General features: G+C 29.8%; 1 protein-coding gene and 1 long non-coding RNA gene across 2 annotated transcripts; one reads left to right on the top strand and one right to left on the bottom strand.

Annotated features, from left to right (window-relative positions):
- Nucleotides 1-267: 267 nt before the first annotated feature.
- On the top strand, nt 268-2,907 carry LOC107870667. Its single transcript, XR_001674253.2, has 2 exons — nt 268-1,072; nt 2,606-2,907. It is a non-coding gene; the product is annotated as an uncharacterized LOC107870667 (long non-coding RNA).
- Nucleotides 2,908-11,634: 8,727 nt separating this feature from the next.
- On the bottom strand, nt 11,635-20,377 carry LOC107870666 (protein DETOXIFICATION 14). Its single transcript, XM_016717260.2, has 7 exons — nt 19,969-20,377; nt 13,775-14,319; nt 13,605-13,691; nt 13,244-13,300; nt 12,926-13,164; nt 12,273-12,478; nt 11,635-12,004 (listed from the first exon to the last, which is right to left on the bottom strand). The coding sequence occupies exons 1-7, from the start codon at nt 20,332-20,334 to the stop codon at nt 11,966-11,968; spliced, it is 1,539 nt and encodes a 512-aa protein (XP_016572746.2). The 5' UTR covers nt 20,335-20,377; the 3' UTR covers nt 11,635-11,965.
- Nucleotides 20,378-21,934: the final 1,557 nt, after the last annotated feature.

Below are 21,934 nucleotides of genomic sequence, written 5' to 3'. Positions count from 1 at the left end.
TTCGAACCGTCCGATCAAATGTTGAACGAATAAAAAAATAGTCATTTAAAAATTGACTTTTCATATATTTATCCGTATATACATACATTTTATTTTTATTATTTCTTGCTATTATTATTTTTAAGGATAATCTTTTAGGATTGTCAGATCAAAAGATTGATCGGATCAGAATCGGTCCAAATTTATCCGACTAGCAGAAATTGATTTGATTTGTTGATTTATTTTAATCCAAAGGTTCCAAATTTTCAATTATTCTATTTTATATGTATCCTATATATTTAATTATTTCTTATCTTAAGATTAAATTTAAATCGTCCGGTCAAACAATCAAACGATCTAAATTTTAGTCAATTTTTCAAAGAACCAGTGCATCTTATGCGTCTGTACCTTGGAAATATTAATACACGCATAAGTTTTACAGTGAGAAACCATCGTATAGTCCCAATATCCTTTTCTCAAAATAGCAACGATGGTCGCCCCTCTTTCACCCTTCTCATCGCCGCCCCTTCTCCACTTTGCCGAAAACGGAACCTCTCTAACCACCATAGTTGGCCACCTACCACCACCTGCACGAGAATCCCACCAAAACCGACCCTTCAGCCCACGAATCCTTCAAGAACAGAAAAAACAGTCCTCTAATCCGTATAACAATGAAAAAAGGAGTCAAAATCGCCATTAATGGCCTGGAAAAGCAAGAAATTTGTTTTAGATTTTTGAATAAATTTCAAACCAATTTTTTCATCACGTTTTTCTTAAATCGAGTGTCGAATCCGAACTTTCAAGTACGTATTCGCCTATAAATATGGGTCCTCGTTATCTCTAAGAGGGCAGGCAAAAAATTCATAAGAAACTCAGAGAGAAAAAAAAGCAAAGTAAAAAAAGAGCAAAGATCCATGAGAAAAACAAGAGTTCAAGGTCAGTGGAAAGGCACGTCAACAAATTGAAAACCAGTAGAACAAAAGGCATCTCAAAATCGATGACTTCTTTTCGATTTCGGTCCAAATTCTGAGTATAGGAGTTTGAGTTTTTACTGTCAGAACCTTGCTATCGAAACCCAGATTTTGCTGCCAAAGTAAGTTGAACACTCATCTATAACATTCCTTTTTTCAATTTTGGTTGTTTTTTAACGTGTGAGCTTGTGATTTTGGTTCAAATCTATTTGTATGTTGATATTTTCTATCCATCGATTAAGTTCGGGACTATGACTCTACTTTTAATTATTGTTATCAAATATGTACAAATTTGATTTTCTATATACTTCTCCTTTTCTTTAATGTGCAATTACGTCCTGATGTTAATCTTTGTTCTTATTGCTTTGTTGCCTGTACAGTAAAATTTTTTATTTTATGAATCTATCTCATGGTTGAATATACAAATTAGAAAGTAAATATAATCTATTTTAGCTTCTAATCGGCTATTGTTGTATTGCTTGTTGTCTTCAAGTCAAGTTCATGGAAGTGGTTTCGGTTGAAGCTTATATTGGTTCAATATGTATGACCGATATCCTATTTATTTGCTATCAAAATATAAGCCTACGAAACATGAAACACATGTATCCTTTTGAGATATTCTATTTTCCGGCAAGCGCTTTTTGTGTTCTTTCGTTGTTTCCATTCTAAGAAGAGTACTTGAAATCATCTTGTCCTGCACCATCAATGTCTCGTTTGTTATACTTGTGGCAGTTTCATGATCAAAATATGTGACAATATGTAAAATTTATTTTCTTATTTCATCTTTGTCTCCCTTCTTTGGCTTGACCTGACTTTTGTATATGTGAGACATCTTAGTATCAAGATTATGTGTTAATTACCTCGCGTCCTCGTCTTGTTTTGTCTTTACACGCCTCATCTCATATAACTATTATATGCATTTCTTTTTATATAAATATGTGATGTGTGGTCATGCCTTCAAATAATTGTCAAAATAATATAGGATGTAAAAGGTTAACCCAAAAAAGCAGATTTGTGTTGTTTCACGTCATCATTTGAACAAGATAAAGAAATTGATCAAGTCTAATCTCTAACTGTGGTTGACTGTAGCTATTTTTAATGCCTAAAATGACCACGTATGTCTATTTCTTCACCTTTTATTTTAACCAAAACTTAGTTTAAAAATCATATAAGGTTCCAGGGAGTTAAAGAAGAGATTAGAGATAAGATTTATCGTTTTTTCTTTTTCTATTTCAAATCTGGTTTTGTTTTACATACTCTTTTAAATTGCCTACATTTATCTTCATTGACTCAAGTTTGTAATATTAATTTAGGAGAGATCATAAGTCAAAAGGGGCTTCGTTGTATTATCCACGTTTGACCGATTATGTGAAAATATATATAACTTATGTATTCGTGAATTTTCAATTATGATTCGTTGTTCGCTCTTAATTCGTTAAAGACTCGAACGTGGTGCTATACGATCTCTTTAAACCTGTAGATAGACAGTTGTCGTGACTTTCTTTTTGCTAATGAGTGTTTAACTCTTAATTTTGATTATTCAAAGTATGGCTCTGTTGATATGTCTTTGTTATTTTCTCTATTGTATTCTTCGTAATTGATGAATTGATTTCTAATATTTTCCTCCTTCCTTTTATTTCATGAAACAATCGCAGAGTTGGAGTTCTCATTTGAAACTCATTCATGATCCAAAAGGGTTTTGGGTCAGCAGCTATAGGAGGACCGTACGCTGTCAGAGTCAAGTATTAGGAGTTTTGGGCTACAAGGAACCCAATGCTTTAATTTTCATTGTCCTTTACATCACGTTATTATTGACATTGTTACTTGCTAACATGCTTTGTGTGATTTGGCATAGACTAAGAAACTTTGTTAAAACAATCTTCAATCTGCCGTTAACGTATACCGTTGTTTCTTATCTCGGATTTTCAATAAACAAAAGTGGGTAACGTTCTTTTCAGTTATTCGTAGGGCCTGGAAGTACTGCTTCTTTGTATAAATATCACATTTTGCTACTGACTGCTCCTATATTAAAAAAAAATTAAGGTTAAAATGATGGAAAGGTAATTGTTCCTCTTATCTACAAAGAAATAGTTTAAACATCGGGCTTAAATAATAAGTAAACTATCAAGCATTGCTAAAATCGATCCATTTCCATTTTAAATTAATTTCTTTCTAGAAGTTTAACCTTATTTGAAATATTCTTTTTGCAAATACTTAAGTATGACACATATATTATTTTCCAAACACATCACCATGCGCATAAATTAACTTTTATATGCACTTGTTTTATATATATGCACATACTGTACATATTTTACACTCCCACAACTCAATACACATATATCTATAATATTACTATTTATATGTGTGCATACACTCATAAATTATCTTAGGTACAATATACATCTCAAATATTTTTTTATTTTCTTTTATGCATTATATGTGCTATTTTGTCATCATTACACATACAATACCTACGGGTGCTCATGTGCTGTAAAAACATATTTTACATGTATACTACTTTCTATATATTACATATATTTTCTCTTCACATTTGCCTCCTATACTACACCCAAATATACGTACGTATTTTATTTGATCACACTATACGTCATACATTCTTTGATACATGGTTTATATTATTTTAATTTTAATTTTTGAAAACTACATCTTGAACATTTTCCTTTGGTAGATCGAAGAAAACATATTTTTTTTCAAACGTTTTCCTAAATTGAGTTTAAGGACTATCTTCGGATAAGCTCTGAGGGGTGCCTAATACCTTCCCTCCGGGTAACCAAAACCCTTACTCAAAATCTCTAAATATTTTTGAAAGGCCAAAATAGAGTTTTCTACATAAAATGGTTTTTCCTAATTTCCCTAAAAAGTTAGGTGGCAACTCTAGAAATGATTTTCAAAACTCGAGAGTCATGACGAATAATGCCAGCCATACGTTGTGTGCATTTTTGATCGGTTCAGTATAGGGCGTGACAATAGAGATAAGTTTTTTGACCATTTCAATTAAATAATGAATATGTATCCCAAGGCTATCCTGAGAAAGACCATATATTCCAAGAAACACACAAAGACCTACACCATGAATACCTTTTACCCCCAAGACTTTAAGAATATGACAGATATGGAGCAGTGGAACGTGGACACAATAAGTTTACTTTTTCTAAACTAGCCTTCTAATCTACTCTTTAAAGAAGAAGATACCCAATAGATATGTCATCTATTGCAATAGATGGGTATTCCAATGCAACTGGTGGTGGCTCTGTTGCAACACATTACCCATCTGTTTCATAAGTTGCATTAGATTGGTAATCTGTTAACAAATGGACCATCTGTTGCATCTTTCCACTTAGTTTTTCCTTTATAAAATTACTAACCCAATTAAAATTGTCTTCTTATATCACAGTATGTTGATGGAATTCTCTACCTCATGAGGGGCAGAAAATTAGCCTACTCGAATGCTTATGATGTTGGCGATAGGATAATGGACCTTAACTTCTACAACAATTTCAAGAATAGGTACCATGAGCTCATTAAGCTAGTGCCAACTCCTGATAGACCAAAATTTTATTCGTTAGTTTCTGTGTTCGAATGGGATGAAGATATGATTAATTATGTTAGAAGGAAGAGTCCATATCCACACGATAAGGGGCAAAGAGAATTTTTGTAGTCATAAACGCGGACATAAAATATTTTCTGGCTCTTGAGATACTACTCGAGGGGGAAAGATTAAGATTTATGACTACAACTTATCTATCTTTGATGAGGCCAATTTTTTTACCAAGATGCAGCCACTGTTAACATTGTTCCCCAACTTGTTGAGGCAGAGAAAGCTGATGAATTGTTTGTCAGTGAAATGGTTAAAGCAAACATGGAATTTTGAAAGTCGAAATAAGGACAAGGACCTTTCAAAAAATAAAATCGGTTCCACATGCGGGTCGTACGTGCTTGCACACATAGAATATTTTCTAACCGACATAGAAATATCCAACCCAACAACCTTTCTATACGACAACACTGTGGTAAGGATGCAAGAGGTCTGAGCTTATGGGATACTGACTAAATTCCTGGAGCCTGTGTATAAAAAAGAAGATATAGAAACACAAACACCATGACAATTTTTATTTCATGAAAATTTCTTTATATTTCATGAAAATTGAATTTTTTTTATAATGCAACAGATTGTCTATTAGTTGTAATAGATAATCTATATGTTATGACAGATAGTTTATCTGTTGCAATAAGTTGGTCATCTGTTGCATTATGTAGATGTTTATATCTAAGTCTATCTGTTGCAACAGATAGGTCATCTATAGGAATAAATCAAAACAGAAGAAAGACTTGTTTGATAATTTTCAACAGATATGTCGTCGGTTACAACAGATACACCATCTATTTCAATATTTAAATCTAGTATTCCATTTCAATTAATAGGTTCAAATATAAGGATAGCATAGACAAAATAAAATAAATCGAAGCCTTCATAAATTACATGAAATAAATTAACAAATAAATAAAATGTAAAAAAACTATCATGGGTATAGAAGAACTACTCAACCAATAAATCAACAATTTAAGGTTTGGTGCCAATAATTTCTAAAGAGAGGTTATTACTTTGACAGACTCATGCTATAAAGATCTACTCAATAAGGACAAGTTGTTTTTCATCCGGTGCTATGGAATTCGGCTTTGGTTATCGTGGATCTTTAATGTCGCTTGCATACGGTTTCTGAGCTTTCGCTTCTCTATATTTCCATAAAAGAGTATCATATCTTTTATGGAGTAATCCAGCATCAAGTTCATCATTTGGTTCTTGTAATCTATCGCTCAAATACTCAGCATAAGCGGCAATAAAAAGACCGCAATCCCTGCATTTATAAAAATCAGATCATCCATATCTTATAATTAATGTAATAGTTGTGAAATTTATGAAATGAAACTAAATCATGATACTTTATTGATACTTACAGACTACCAATGGGTTAGTGAGTAATTCCTTCAACATATTCTACATCAAATGAATTGCCCATTTTATTTTGTTATGCTTCAATCATTGATCAATCAATACAAATTTTTTAGTCCAAAAAGACACTTATATAAAGGTAAGTAGGCAATATTTTGGATAGCTTTTATATCTTAGACGATGGCCCAGAACATATGCTTTCTAACATCGAGTCGTAACCTCGGATGCGCGTCTCTTTTAGAACGATGACAGCCAACACCCAATGGAATTCATCACCGCAATTGATTGGGATGTACACTTCATCGATCAAATTTCAAGGTAAGTCGACTGAAATGCTAAAACCTTTGATGATGTTGATTAATCATTCCTCATTTCGAAAAACATCTGGTTGTTGTTGACATTACCTATCGTAGGCATTATTGATGTAAACTTTGTACAAACAATTGTCTCTCGTGTATCTGTATTATTCTTGTGTTTGTAACTTGACCTTCTTTCGGAGGTAGTAAAAAATGACATCGATGTGCTGCACATATTATTAAATATTTCAGATTACGTGATAATAAAATTAATATAAATATATAATTAAATAAATTATTAATATTAAGATGTGGTATTTAAACCTCATTATTCCAGTAAGTTTGGGTCTGTGACATCAAATAGAATCAATTCTTCATTCCTGTATGTGCAACAAGAAAGTGAAAGATATCAAAACCAAAACCAGATTCGTTCACTTTGTAGTGTTCGTCATTTTATTTTCTGCATGATTTGTATGTTTTAATTTCATATTTTTACAACAAGAATTGTATAAATCAATATCTTTAAAAATAATTTATGTACCTGCCAGCATGAAGCTTTAATAACTCCTTGGCAATCCATTTTGAATAGTCGTTAATCAACTTTGTTAGTCTTTTTGGAGCCTCATCCGAGATGTTGACCACTTCAAAAGGGTAATTCTTCTGTTCTTCCGGACTGACAGGCTTTACTTTTTCTTCAGTTTTGGAAGCAGTTGATGGATTACAACTGTGGTATTATGTTGTTCAGTAGTAGCTTCTACTATGACATCCACCTGAAATGCCAGAATGTCAATGCTAATCACAGAGATGCAAAAATGAATCATCTATTGGTATAAATTAAAATAGGAGAAATACCAGTATGATAATTTTCCAATAGATGACCCATCTGTTGCAACATATGACTCATCCATTTAGATAAACTAAAATAGCAGAAAGTCCTGATTTAATTTGTCCTAATAGATGAACCATCTGTTGCAGTAGATAGGTCATCTGTTAGTACAAATTAAAATAGTTGGAAGATTTGTTTGACTTGCTAAAATAGATGAGACATATATTGTAACAGATAATATGTCTGATGTAATAAGTTAGTCAACTGTTGCAACGAATGCATACATCTATTTGATAATTTTCAGCAGATATGTCATCTGTTGAAATAGATATGTAGTCTGTTGTTTGTTGGAACGGATGGTATATATTACCTTCTTCATCTCATGTTTCTCTCCTGTGGTCCTTGTATATTGATCAAAAGTGCAAGAAAAAGATGGAGGAGTTGCAATTTTACTTTTTTCGATACTTGATGATGCCTTAAAAATTTCTTTCCTTCCCATCTTAGCCGTCTTATTCTCTAATGGAGTGTATGGATATGAAATCCTCTTTGATGAAATGACATCCCTCTTAGATGGAAATTCATTTACAGAAGCATTTAATGCATTAATAGTATTAATCGCTCTATTATATTTCGCCTTGGAGTCTACACATTTGCATACAGAACATAAGCTAGGAGGGGCAAAAACTAGAAAACCAGTATGATCATAATCATAATGGTTTGTTTTTTCAAAAACTGCAAGAAAAGCATCATTAGCCCCAACAACAACAGCACCACCAACAACAACAACAACAACTCCATTGCCATTAACACTATCAGCAACAACAAGCCCACACTCCAAAAATTGTTAATTTTCTTGTAATGGTTGTTACTCCAAATAATTTTTTTTATTCTATCAATGACCTTAGGATCCGATAAAGGTTGCACAGACCGTAAAGTAAAAAAAAAACATCTTCAACTCTCAATTGGTCGGAACAAGCCACGGGTGCACAACCTAAAATAAATCACTACATATATCAGAATGATGATTAAATAATTTTAAAAAAATCATTAACTAAAACAAACACTTAATTAGAATTAGACTTACTACCTCTTTTGGGGTTGAAAAGATCAAAAAAAAATTATTTTTATCAGTTTTGGCCGACAACCATCTCAGGATTCTTGAACATGAATCTTCTTCCTGGTAGTTCACTTGTTGTCTCAAATAAGAAATGACTTCAAATACCCAAGCCTATAAAATAACGCCAATAAATCAAAAGCATTATTCAATAAAAAATAAATGAACCATAATAAAGAAAATATTTACCATGAAAGCCCATGAAAAGCCACTTAAGTTGACTGTCTTTGGTGTTAATGGAGTTAAAAAATATTTGACAGTCATTTTGAAGCTTCCATAACCCTAAGGATAGCTGTTAAATGCCTCAAGATCCTCGGAGAGCTTAATTAAACCATGTGGTATGTTGTTGTTAATGTCTCTTGCCCAAAGAATATTATGTACAAACCAAACCAAGAACAATGATTGCTTGTGCTTCTTTGAAAGTCTTTTATCTTTCAACACTTCTATCAGATTTTTATTTTTGAAGCTTGGACCAACAAGGAACATCAAGTCATCACCATCACTTGACTCGTATTTGCCTTTTTGGTGTATGCGGGGTGCTTTTTTGGGTTAGAATAGGTATTACTTGAGAAGGAGAAGGAGGATAACATTGTAGTCCAGTAATTATGGCAAACTCCTTCCAACCAAAATAAACAGGCATGCCACAGTAATTTATCCACACATCATCCATCTTATCTTTATTTTCACACATAAGCCTATACTTGAGAAGGTCATATACTATTTTAATTTGGAAATAGGTATTGTTATCCTCTGACAAATCAAGATATTATCCAAGGAAGATGTCCCTAAAATAAACATCTAAATTTTTGTCTCGAAGTACTTTTCTAAAGGCATCAAAATATGTTCCCATGGCTGACTTAATCACAAAATCACTAGTTAAATCTGAGGCACCATCGCACTGCATTCTCACAGAATAACTATCAATGCTGAAGGTTTTGACCAACTCTTTAGTGGAAGGGCTATTAGCATTTGGATCATCTCTTTTGAAACATTCCTCATCCCCATGTTCATTATGAGATAATGTTTGTAAAGCAAGCTCATAGAGTGATGGATGTAGCCTAGCTGCTTCACTTATTCCTTTACTTGGACTTGTTTCGATTTCTTTTCTTTTGGGAGCCATATTATCTAAAAACAGGAAAATAGAAAAGATTATAATCGATTAATGCATCATTAAAAAAAGGATAACAGTGAATCTAACATGTACAACACAGTAAAATAATAGTTCCAACATATCACACATATGTTGCAATAGATAGGTTATTTGTTGCAACATGCAACTAACCTGTTGCAACAGATAAGTAATCGGTTAGAAAAAAATAAAATAGTTTTTAAATTGTTGTGATTTCTTTCAACAGATCACTCATCTATTGAAATAGATGACGGGTCTGTGCAACAGATCAACTGTCAATATTATTTAGATTTGTTTTAACAGAAGCGTCATTTGTTGCAACAGATGACTTATCTACTTGGAGAAATTAAAGTCTTGGACATGTCGTCCTGTTGCATCAGATGGTTTAGCTGTTGCATCAGATAAATCATCTGTTGCATCAGATGATTCATCTATTGCCAGAAAAAAAATAGTATCAAGATTTTGTTCAATAGAACAACAACAATATCATCATTTAATATCAAATACACCATTTTTACCTAGAACAATAATAAATCAACCCAGCAACACCAACACAACATAAACACCAAGAACATTAATAGTGATCAAAAACACCAAAATTGTTGTTTTGTTTGTATAAACACAAACAACAAAAATCAAACTTCAAAAAATCAAATCAACAGTTCGACAACAAAAACTATAATAACAACAAAAAATTATATTTCACTCTGAAAAGAGAAGAGAAAATATATCAGAAATTAGGTTTTTCTTCAGTCTTCATTTCAAATTTATGCAGCAAATATAGAAATTGTTAATCAATACTAGCAGAGAAGTTACCAGTGAAAGAAGAAAAGGGACGATGAAGAACTCAAAACTATTGTCGCCGGAGAGCAATGTTATCACGTCGATTGATAATTAAAAGTCGAAAATGACTCGAAGCCCAACTATTTATCGCTGGGAGGTTGAATTCGTCAAGGATTGAAGGGGAAAATTTGCAGTACTGTTGGTTAGAAGAAGCTTGAGAGAAACAGTCGAGATAAAGAGAGGAGAGAGGGGAGAGACAGTTGATTTGGAGAAGAGGGGTGTGTGGGTTGATTTGTATTTTTAAAAAGATTAGAAATTTTGAAAATATTAATCAAGTACACAATTAATTTAATTAAGTTTCCTAATTATGTTTGGCCATTTAAGTTGGTCAATGTCATCAATCCTTCATTCAAGACTTAAAAGACACCTTTCCTTCAATTTCTCAAGTAACATTAGGGATGGAAATGGGTAATGCCAATAATAATGAACCTCAATCCATATTTAATTCACTTAAACTTCACCTAAAGGGTCGTTTCGTCTTTTATTAAATGAGGTGATTTTTTAATTTTTTTACCAAAATATTGCATAAATTAAAACATAAAAAAGGCTCAAAAAATTGAGAAAAAAGATACAAATAAGAATCTTAATTATTGAGAGATGTCACATCACCTTATTTATAATTAGCTTTATTATTATTATTATACAGATATATATAAAGTGTTCATAAAATCTGAAGATCACGTTGAAGTCTAATCCCTCGTTTTAAATTAAAGTATAAGCACTTCTACTCATAAGCAGCTCCATGCCTTGGAAACTTAGGCATCCATCTTAGGCCCAAATTTAAGGGCCTCACTTTGTTTTTTTTTTTTTTTAACAATAATAGAATTATTATAGTATGTTATTTTAAAAAAAATATTTTGTGTCATTCATTTCAATTTAATTTGTTTCATTAATTTCAAAAAATATATTTATTTATCTCAAAATACTTTTGTAAGAAATATATTGATAACTTTACGTCTTAAGAAATCAAAAGAGTACACTTTGAATTAAGAAAATATTATTTAAAGAAAAAAAAGTTTAAGGCTTTCCATTCATTTTTGGCTTTAGGCCACTAAAGGTCTTGAGCAGCACCCTACTTTTACTACTTCAATATCAATGTCAACTACGAAAAAGAAAAAATATAATTAGACGTAAGTTAGTAAAAATATCTTTTATTTTTCAAGAGTGAGTTTCTTAAGCGTGTGCTCAAGCTAAAAGAACCACTTATTTAGGAATAAAATATGTATTAATAATTGGATTTAAAATTTATTATTTGTTCATAATTTATGAATTTCTTAATAAATATATAAAATATGAGTTAAAGTTATTGAGTTCTAATAAGTTGTTCTCGAATTACTATTAACACATGTTGAAGTTAAAGGAGTTTTGAGGATATACCTTTTGCACTATGTTCTGCTTTTTAATAGAAGGGAGCCACCTTTTGGCAGTGTATAGGGTATTACTTGTCATGTGCAAATTGGTGAGTATACAAACTTGGAAATTTGGTGACTACACAAACCCATACCAATGTTAAAAATCTCACTCTTCAATAAGGAAACTTGGGACTACACAAATGACTACTTTAAGTACAATCTCCTTAGGGCCAACCTCTAACTTATTACTTGTGGATCCTCACACTTCAAAACCTAGATTAGTGATTATACAAATAACAAATGCAAGTATACTCAACAAGAAATGATTGACCATATTACTTGTAGAAGATCACACTATAGGATGTAAACTTGGTGGCCACACAACAAATTTTAGTTACAATCTCCAAATATAAGATGTCAAAATTGAAGCAAAATGGGTCTAGCTCTTCTTTCTATCTTTTTTCCCATCATGTTGTATACTCATTTTACCTCAAGAAACCTCTCCTTTGCCATTTCAGCCTGTTAACGAAATCAACATATAGACTTAGCAAAAGAATTATAAATGTCTAACAAAGGAACAAGCGTGAAATATTGAAACCAAAAGTGTGGCAAGTTGGCAACTTCATCAAGAATGTTCATAATTTAATATATATGTATAAAAAGTAATCTTTGACTTAAATATACATATATAATTTTCTGAATAATGAGATTCGGTTCAACTGACCACCCTTCAGTCTATGTGGCTCCGCCACAAAGTGGAAATCAGAATTGAGAAGGTAGAAAGTACCTGTTTTTTCCAATTAGTGAAGCCTGTAAAGACAGAAAGGAGAATAGTTTGTAGAGTTGCACCACATAGTATGCCAATCCACAGGCCTTTTCCCCTAAGTTCAAACCAGAAACCCAATAAACTAGCTATAGGGATGCCAAATAAGTAAAATGAAGAAAGATTGACATAGGCTCCAATGTGTTGCCAACCACATCCCCTAGCAACACCTGCAAAAAATGCATCAAGTCACATTGACAACATATTATATATAGAGACCATATTTGCACCAACTCAATTCCAATCTTCACTAGTTTGAGACGGTCATCTGTTCAAGTACCCCTTCTTCTACTTGAGCCTTGCGTTTTTTTTAATCTTATTCGAATTCTAAGGAATTCTAAAGGACTCTTTCATATTGCACAGGTCCTACTGAGACTACATAAGCTCTTCAAGGGATCCTTCTTTTTTTCAACTAGTACATCGCTTTTTCTGAAGGTTTCATAATACTACTCAAGTGATACGTGAATTGATCAGCAGAAGTTTTTCTAACCGAATTGAAAATTTGAAAGTAAGAGACAGTCTGGTTATATAAAACCATCAGCAGCCTAACAGAGAGACTCAGATTGCAGATAAACCATTTAAAGTATTACATAGATTTAATTAGCAAAATGTCTAACCTGAAAGAGAAGATTGTAAGGCATCCATTATGACAGATAATGAAACAAGTGGAGCCATCATTGCTACGTAGTTCACAACTTCCATCTCACTGCTGAAAACGAAGCCAAAAATGTTCCGACAACCAAAGAGGGTCACGCTTATTAGTATAGCCTCCATTACTGTGAGGAGCATCACCAAGGAAACAGATATACGTGCTCCTTGTGGATTTCCAGCTCCCAACTCATTGGAAACTCTCGTGCTGATAACAAACGGACGTAAGAACCTCAATGCTAAAATATACATACATAAATTTATGCATTTTTGTACTTAGTTCATACCTTACAGCACCAGCAAGACCATATGGAATTGAATAAAGGGTAGCAATAGTGTTGAGGCTGTGAAAAAAGAGTGTGACAAGAAGAAAATCAGTGAAATCCATGATGTTGTATACATCTCTATCTAAATCAATCAATATTGCTGATTCGGGAACTTATTGAAGTCTATGACTGTCTCATCTAAGAACTTAAACTGTAACAGAGCACACTTTTAATTACATAATTATATTACATTTCTACATAACTCACAATACAGAAATCACACTTTCAATTACTTATATAATTATATTACATTTCTACATAACTCACAATACAGAAATCACACTTTCAATTACTTATTATACTACGTTTCTACATAACTCACCATACAGAGAGCACTGAAGTTTCAAGCTCTGGATTTGGCAATAGCCCGGATAGCAAGATAATGAACTCAAAGGACCACCCTTCAAGACTAGAAAAAACAAGAAAATGTTATATGGATTACAAAATAACATACTAACAATTTCAACCAAGTGATATAGAAAGTGAACATACCATATCATGATAGCCGAAGGGATGGCTAAACAAAAGAACTCTTTCGTTCCATGGAAAATCTCTGATGAAATTGGCACACGAGTTTTCTCACAAGCTGCGGAAAACCTCATGTATGAAGCAAGAATTGTGACATTCAACCAAATTGATATGTCCATTGCAAATGCAGCCCCAATATTCTTTAATCCAGTGTGATAAACTAGCACCCAACATAGTGGTACATGGATGGCAATTGTTACACATGAACTTACAATCAAAGGAAGGATCATACTTTGCATTAGATAATATCTAATGAGTGGCTGAAGAGCTGCACTACCAAAAAGTGTAGGAATTAAACATATTATGAACCTTCCAGCTTCATGTGAAATCTGAGGATCTTGTCCGATGAACACGAGTAATCGTCCAATGTATATCCATAACATGGACAAGGGAATGCAAACTATGAAGAGACAGAATATAGCAGTGTATGTTTGTGTTCCAATTTTCTTGTATTGCTTAGCTCCATATGCTTGCCCACATAGAGTTTCTAGTGCACTTGCCATTCCTAGCTGCAAAATTACATGTAAGAGATTTTCAGCCTAGTATGTGACATGCAAATGTGATATTTTTCTTTTCCTTTTTTTTTCGTTAACAAAACATGATGTTAATGCAACTTAACATTACATACTTTCTTCCCTTAAACAGGGATTTCACATTGTTTAGACATTTCATATTTGCATAGCTCTATATAAAGAGAGTCAGATTGAGAATTTGAAGTTTATCGGCTCTACTTCAAAGTTAATACTATATAATACTTCCACTGTTTGCTTGTACTTGTCATATTTTGCTCACCAGACTCAATTTGATTAGTCTTAGAAGCTAAATTGAATTAGATTAATTTAATATTAAAATTTTAGATGTTTGAAAACTATACGAAAAATATTATAAGTTGCAATCCTACTCATATTAAAATGTTAGCCACAATTTATATAACTTGACTATCGAGAAAGAAAATGTGACAAGTAAAAAGCGAACGGAGAGTGAAATAATTCGGTTTACAGTCAAATATTTATAGATATTTAGTGAATTTCTTACTACATACATAGAATTCAGACAAAAATCACTAAGTTCACGTGAACTCATAACTTATAAGTTAGGTTCACCTTGACTATAACTCATTTCAATAAAAATAAAATAAAAGTTTTGATGTTTAAAAATACTAGTTTAACCACACATATCTCACACGTGTAACGTTTGATTATTTAAAATTATATGATTTTATCTGTTGCAAAGATCTTTAATGGAGTGTAAAAAGCTTAAATACTTTTTAAAAATTTTTCACACTTTAATATAATAATGTAAACAAAAACATATATTTTAGTGTAAGCACATATATCTTTTATCACAAGAAGTTCAAGTGGTTGATGAATCAATTGCATTTATCATGCAATACCTCTTTCCTTTACGAGGCAAAGAAATGCATCAATTTGAGTTATATTTATGGTACGATTATTTTTTTTCTATATTTTTTCATTATTTAAAAGTTAAATCCTTGCAAGATCATTGAGTGCACGTATTAATTTTTTTAAAAAAATGGTACTTCTTAAATTTTTCTTATTCTAACGCTTTTATATTTATTTCTAGATTTTTAAATCTTCTTAAAATTAAATTTAATTGACTTAGAATTCTTAGACTAATGAAAAAGTATTCATTGTCATTAATTCTGATGACTTTTAATAAGAAAAGATTTTACCATAAATATAGTTAATTATTTTTAAACTCTTAAACATTAGGAAAAAAATAGTGAAAAAACGATTTTGTCTAAAGCAAAACTTTTAATGAAGAACAAAAAGTTCAAGCAATATTTTAAGGCGCTTCACACTTTTAACATGAATCTTAATAATGTTGCTTGAACTTCGTATTCTTCGTTAAAATACCCTGCTCTAGATAAAATTGTTTTGTCACTTTTTCTCCTATAATTATTATTTAATATTTAATAATATATAAATATTGAATCCTAAAATATATAAAAGGGAATAAAAATCTTATTTCTTAAATAATACACAGATATAGAAAATTATAATTAACAAATTTAATTAAAAGAAATTGAAAGCAGCGACAAAAAAGAAATAAAGAAAGAAAGTACCCACATAGTAATTATTGAATTATATCACTATTAGGTCTTTCCTTTCTTTTCTTTTTTAAAAAAACCATGTAAAAGTCCTTTATTTATTTAGTATACTTCTAAATCAATTAAACTACTATCATACTATATAATTATTTACTTAAGTTATAATTTTATTTTAAGTAACTTTTACAAATCATTACCAAAAAAAAAATAAGAAAATTTTGCATATCATTGTGTAGTTCTCATTGATATATTGTTTCCATTTTTTTATTCTACCACTTTTATATTTATTTCTATATTTTTTAAATCTTCTTCAAATTAAATTTAGTTGATTTAGAATTTTTAAATTAATGAAAAGAGTTGTCACTAATTCTGATGAATTTTAATACGGAAAGATTTTATCATAAATATATTTAATTAAATTTTAACTCTTAAATATTAGAAAAAATAGTGAAAAGATGATTTTATCTAAAACAAATACTTTTAATGAAGGACAATAAGTTCAAACAACATTTCTAACAACCTTCATACTTTTAATATATTACAGATTATAGATATAAATTATATATTTTTAATATATTATAGATTATAGATATAAATTATAGATTATAGATAATATTATTTTTAGTAGAACAAGTTTAAAAAGAATTGTATTGCATAAATAAAAAAAAATATCTTCCTCGATATTTTTTACTTATTCGCCGTACAAAACAAAGAATTTAGGCATGTAGGTAGGGTGGGCATGTTACAGTATGGTACGATATTTTAAAATTTGGTATGATAACTTCGGTTTTTGGTATCGAAAAGAACAATATCATTATCATATCAAATTAGATTGGTATGGTTCGGTATTTTTAAATTCGATTTTGGTATTTTACGGTATGGTAATTTAGTAACCATACTTTATTTGATTTCGACTTACATATATTCATATAAAAAAACTATAACTTTAAACTTTAAGAATGTCTCAATCATATAAAACTAACAACTACCATTATTAATCAATTACACAAAAAGAACATTTCAGTCACGATTGAGTAGTCTAAGATGCAAACTCTGAACAACATTACCTAAATTTAAGCATAGTACTCCTAAATAATAAGCTTCCCAAAAAATTTATTTCTAAATAAAAATTACTTTTATGTTCAATTGACTAATGAATGATATATAAATATATTTAATAATCTTAAATATAATATACATGAGTTTTATATATTATTAAAAAAATTTGGTGCGGTATACGATAATTTGATATTTATTACATAAATACCAAATACCGTATCAAATACCAAAATAATTTAAAATTCTTACCAAATATCATAACATTAATACCACTGTATAAAAATTTTTGATTTTAAAATAATATTCAATATATATCATACCATATCCACCCTACATGTGGGTGATTTTATAGTTTACTTGTTCAAATTGGACTAATTTTGTTCTAGAATTAAACATGGATAACGTTTTACGGAAACAAAAGCATTTGAGTTGAAAAGGGAAAAGAAAAAACAAAGCAGCCCATAATTATCAGCTGTTTTGACCTGACTTCAACGGTGAATCTATCTCCCTCCCCCATCCCCCCACCCCCTCCAAAAATACTTCCATTATTATTTTTCTATATATTAGAAGCGCCAATTTCGATCCACCTGCGTTAGCTGTTTCACTTGTAATTTTATTATAGTATTTATAATTAATTATTATAAATTATTTTATATTAAAAATAATAATATTTAATTAAAAATAGTTATGACATATCTAATTCAACCATAATTTTACTAATTATCATCCCTAATTAATTATTATAAGTTATTTAAGTTTTACAAAAATTAATAATATTTAATTAAAAATAGATAAAATAGAAATAAAATGATAAAATAACTTTGTGGTGGTTTCGACGCACCTGCTTCGGCTGCTTCACCCGTGATTTTACTATATCACCCTTAATTAATTATTATAAATTATTTATGTATTAAAAAATTAATAATATTTTATTAAAAAAGACATTTATGACATGTTTGCTTCAACTGCTTCAACCGTAAATTTTACTAAATATCACTCCTAATTAATTATTATAAGTCATTTAAGTATTAAAAAATAATAATATGTAATTAAAAATAAAATAAAATAGAAATAAAATAAATTAACTTTTGATGTTTAATTTCAGATTAACTTGACGTCTTATATGAGACTCACTTAAATTTTTTTCACAAATACTTTTATAGTAACTTTATTATATCACTTTTTACTAAATATCACCCTTAATTAATTATTATAATTCATCTAAGTATTCAAGAATTAATAATATTTAATAAAAAAAAGTAATATAGACTAAAATGATAATTTAACTCTTGATGTTTTAAATTAAGTTGACGTCTTATATGAGGCCACTCAAAAAAAATTTCACAAATAATTTTATAGTAATTTTACTATATCACTTCTAATTAGTTGTTGTAAGTCATTTAAAGCATGTTTGTTTCGCTGCTTCAATTGTTATTTTACTATATCACCTCTAATAAATTATTATAGTCATCTAAGCGTTGTGCCACTTAAACTGTCACTTGTGATTTATTTAATTATTATGATCATCTATGCGTTGTTCTACTTAAATTGTCCCTTAGGATTTATTATGTCATTTATAAAGGATGATAAGCAGGTAGCAGATCATCATGTTTGCTTGTGTTGCCTGCTTAGATAGTTCTTTTTATATTTGTTTATTTTACTTTCTTTTTAATCTGTTATATATTTAAAAATTATGTAAAAGTATTATAAATCATAATAATTAACAACTTAAGATAATTAAAAAGATGTAAAAAAATTTAATTGACTCTCTAAATTTAATTACTATCATATAAATTAAGACAGAAGAAAAAGTATTATAAATTATGATAATTAATAGTTTAAAATATTTAAAAAAATATGTAAAAAATTTAGTTAACTTTCGAAATTATATCTATACCGCATAAATTGAGACAGAAAGTGTAACACATATTATTTAAAAATTATAAAAAAAATATATATCACAATTGCTAATCTAAAAATATTATTCGCGTTGTGGTTGTGCTAACACGGGCTATCATAACCCCTAGTAAATATTAGACATTGAACATTGGTGGTCCTTCCAACCCTTTGATAAATATACCTTGTCATAACGAGCACTATACATACAAACAAGTTTAAAAATTTAAATGAATTATTTATTTATATTAAGTAGTTTCTTAATATAATCATAAAATTTAAGTTAAAATTATAAATTTTGCCGAATACATAACTTTATGGCTCTGGCCCTAATTTTTTTTTTTCTTTTTGGTTTTATCGTGAATAGGGGAAGGAGAAATATAGAGTTGAATTATAATGTGAGAAATCAAATACTCATCAACAAAGTAAAAATTTAAATGATTAATTATCTAAACTACTAAAATCAATTCCGACGCTAATTGTACAGTGTGAACTACCAAAGGCACAGGAGCTTCTTGAAAGGAGACAGGAAAAGCACAAATCTTGGGCCCTTTTCTCCATTGATGCATCTCTTTTCATGTGACTTTTCATTTTCATTTAGGACCAACCAAGAAAGAAAAAAGAGTCAAACATACACACTTTTTAGGTTTGGTTATGAAAATAATATCTCTGAAACAGCTGGTATTAATTTATATAGTTGAAAGTTGTATAATTGGGGATCTCTTTTATCTTCTCCTAGTGATCTGTGAGTTAAGAAGATACTACTAGTGGTATATTTATTAATTTTATTTAAAACTCAGTCACTATCACTTGAAATCAACGTTTTATAATATGTGGCCCAGTGGTCAATGATGTGGTGGGTTGAGCACATGAGATCTCAAGTTCAATTTCTCGCAGAGACAAAAATATTAGGTAATTAACATTGGGTGATTTCTGTGGATAGAGGTATCTAATATTTGTTGCTAGTGATTAATCGAGGTGTGTGTAAGCTTGTTCGGATACCATAATTATTAAGAAAAAAAAATCTAACACCATAATTATTAAGGAAAAAAAAATCTAACTCCGCCTGAAACACATAAATAATGGTTTTGCATGAAACAAAAGGAGGAGATGTAAGAGAAAGGATACATACAAGAAGAGTTAAGCCAGTAACAGTAGCAAGAGAAACAGCAATTGCAGTGCTAGATAGGTAAAGTTGACCTAAATGACCAACCATCATCATAGATATAACTTGCAACAAATATTGTGACAATGTCACTGCTGCCATTGGTCCTGCTAAGTAACCAATTCTCTTCATCTCCACCCCTATCACCTCCCATCTCAATTCCTGATCTCTCAATACAACTTCAACACTATCATTATTTTCCTCTAATTTATTCTTTACTAACAATCCCTCTTCCAAATTACTTGCCATCTTTTTTTTATATCTTTTTCTTCTTACTCTTCGTTGAAAGTTAATAGCGTGACCACCCTTTATATAGCAGTAGGATCTGTACATAAACCTTGCATGTGAGGAGGAGGGTGTCTTGAGTTGTGGGAGTCCACTAGACCTAATTATTTTTTTATTATATAGCACATGTGTGTAGTCCACTTCAACCTATTCATATTTTTCCACACTCTATGTTTACACGGAATAAAGAAAAAATAATTAAATTTATCTTTTTATTTCAAAACATGTCTACTTTTAATCTCCATAATAAGATATCTATAACATTCATCTTTTATAATAATATTTTATTATTATGATCAAAATTTTTAATTGATTGGTCATGTTATGTTACACTATATATATTCTCTTTAATAATATTTCGTTATAAGAATAAGAAAGTATCCAACAAACAACATTGTAATAGAAAAAGTTTGATCATACTAGCTATTTGAACAAAATTGTCCTTAATTAGCAAAGTTTCACTTTTTCCCCCTTATTAGCCGTAACGGAAACCGCAATCCTCAGCAAATAAATTTTTATATATTTTCTACGTATATCCTAATCTATATCTATATTTATATTTATATCTATAATTTGTGTTTATAATATATTAAAAGTGTAAATGCCTTTAAAAAAGTAATTTGAACTTTTTGTCCTTCATTAAAGTGTTTTGCAATAAACAAAATCGTTTTTTACTATTTTTCTTAATTTATTATCAATTAATTATATCCTAATATGTCGAGTTTGAAATTAATTAAGACAAGAAATCATAATATTTAATAATTCAAAATCAATGAGAATTTTATCTTTACAATATCTAACAACTCTATCAATTATTATTTGTGGAAACAGAAGAGGAGTATAAGGCGATAGCTTTGTATTTTCGTGTATATGTGGCTTTTTCCAAAGAAAAAAAAGAGAAAGAAAATCCTTATTTTTTTTTTTTTGGACGTAATTTTTCTTGATTGGGTTTTATTTTTGGAATGAGCTAGTTAACTTTTCCTTTAAAATTATCGATCTGATTTATGTTTTACGTGACATCTCTAAAAACTTAGGTAGGAATTAATAATTCTTCTCCTTTTATAATATGTATCAAAATAAAAATAATTATTTTAGAAGCATAAAAGGAAAAAATTCAAAATTTTGTATCTGAGAAAAAAATTGGTGTTTGAGTCCTATTCTTAAAAGAAAGTAAATAAAAATTTAGTCTTTCTTTTTGTCTATTTAAACGTAGCTTAGAATATTATAATCAATTAAAATCTTGATTATAGAAATAAATTTGTTTATGCTTTGTGGTAAGTTTTATAAAATTTTAGTATATTCTTCAAGTTTATAATAATTGTATTTTTGACAATTGTTAATTGAGACGTTTTTTTGAATCTTGATAATATCTATGTTCAAAGAAACACAAATTTGCTTGTGATTTGAAGTGAGTTTTCTAAAATTTTAGTATGTTCTTGATGTTTATAAAAATAAATTTTCATTTCGTCTTGATAAACAATTGATGATTGAGAAGTTTATTTGTAATTTTAGTATAAATTTAAAGTTTAGGATAAAAAATTGTCATATATTTTTTATTCACAATTTCTAATTGAGAAGTTTTTAGTGAAAAACAGGTTTTGGTATAGAATTTTCTTACCAATTGAAATTTTATTAGTACCTATTTTTA

The sequence above is a fragment of the Capsicum annuum genome, chromosome 5 (assembly GCF_002878395.1).
Source record: "Capsicum annuum cultivar UCD-10X-F1 chromosome 5, UCD10Xv1.1, whole genome shotgun sequence".
In the NCBI taxonomy this organism is placed as follows: Eukaryota; Viridiplantae; Streptophyta; class Magnoliopsida; order Solanales; family Solanaceae; genus Capsicum; species Capsicum annuum.
The sequence above is the reverse complement of the archived record's forward strand: the minus strand, read 5'-3'. Positions and strand labels throughout refer to the sequence as shown.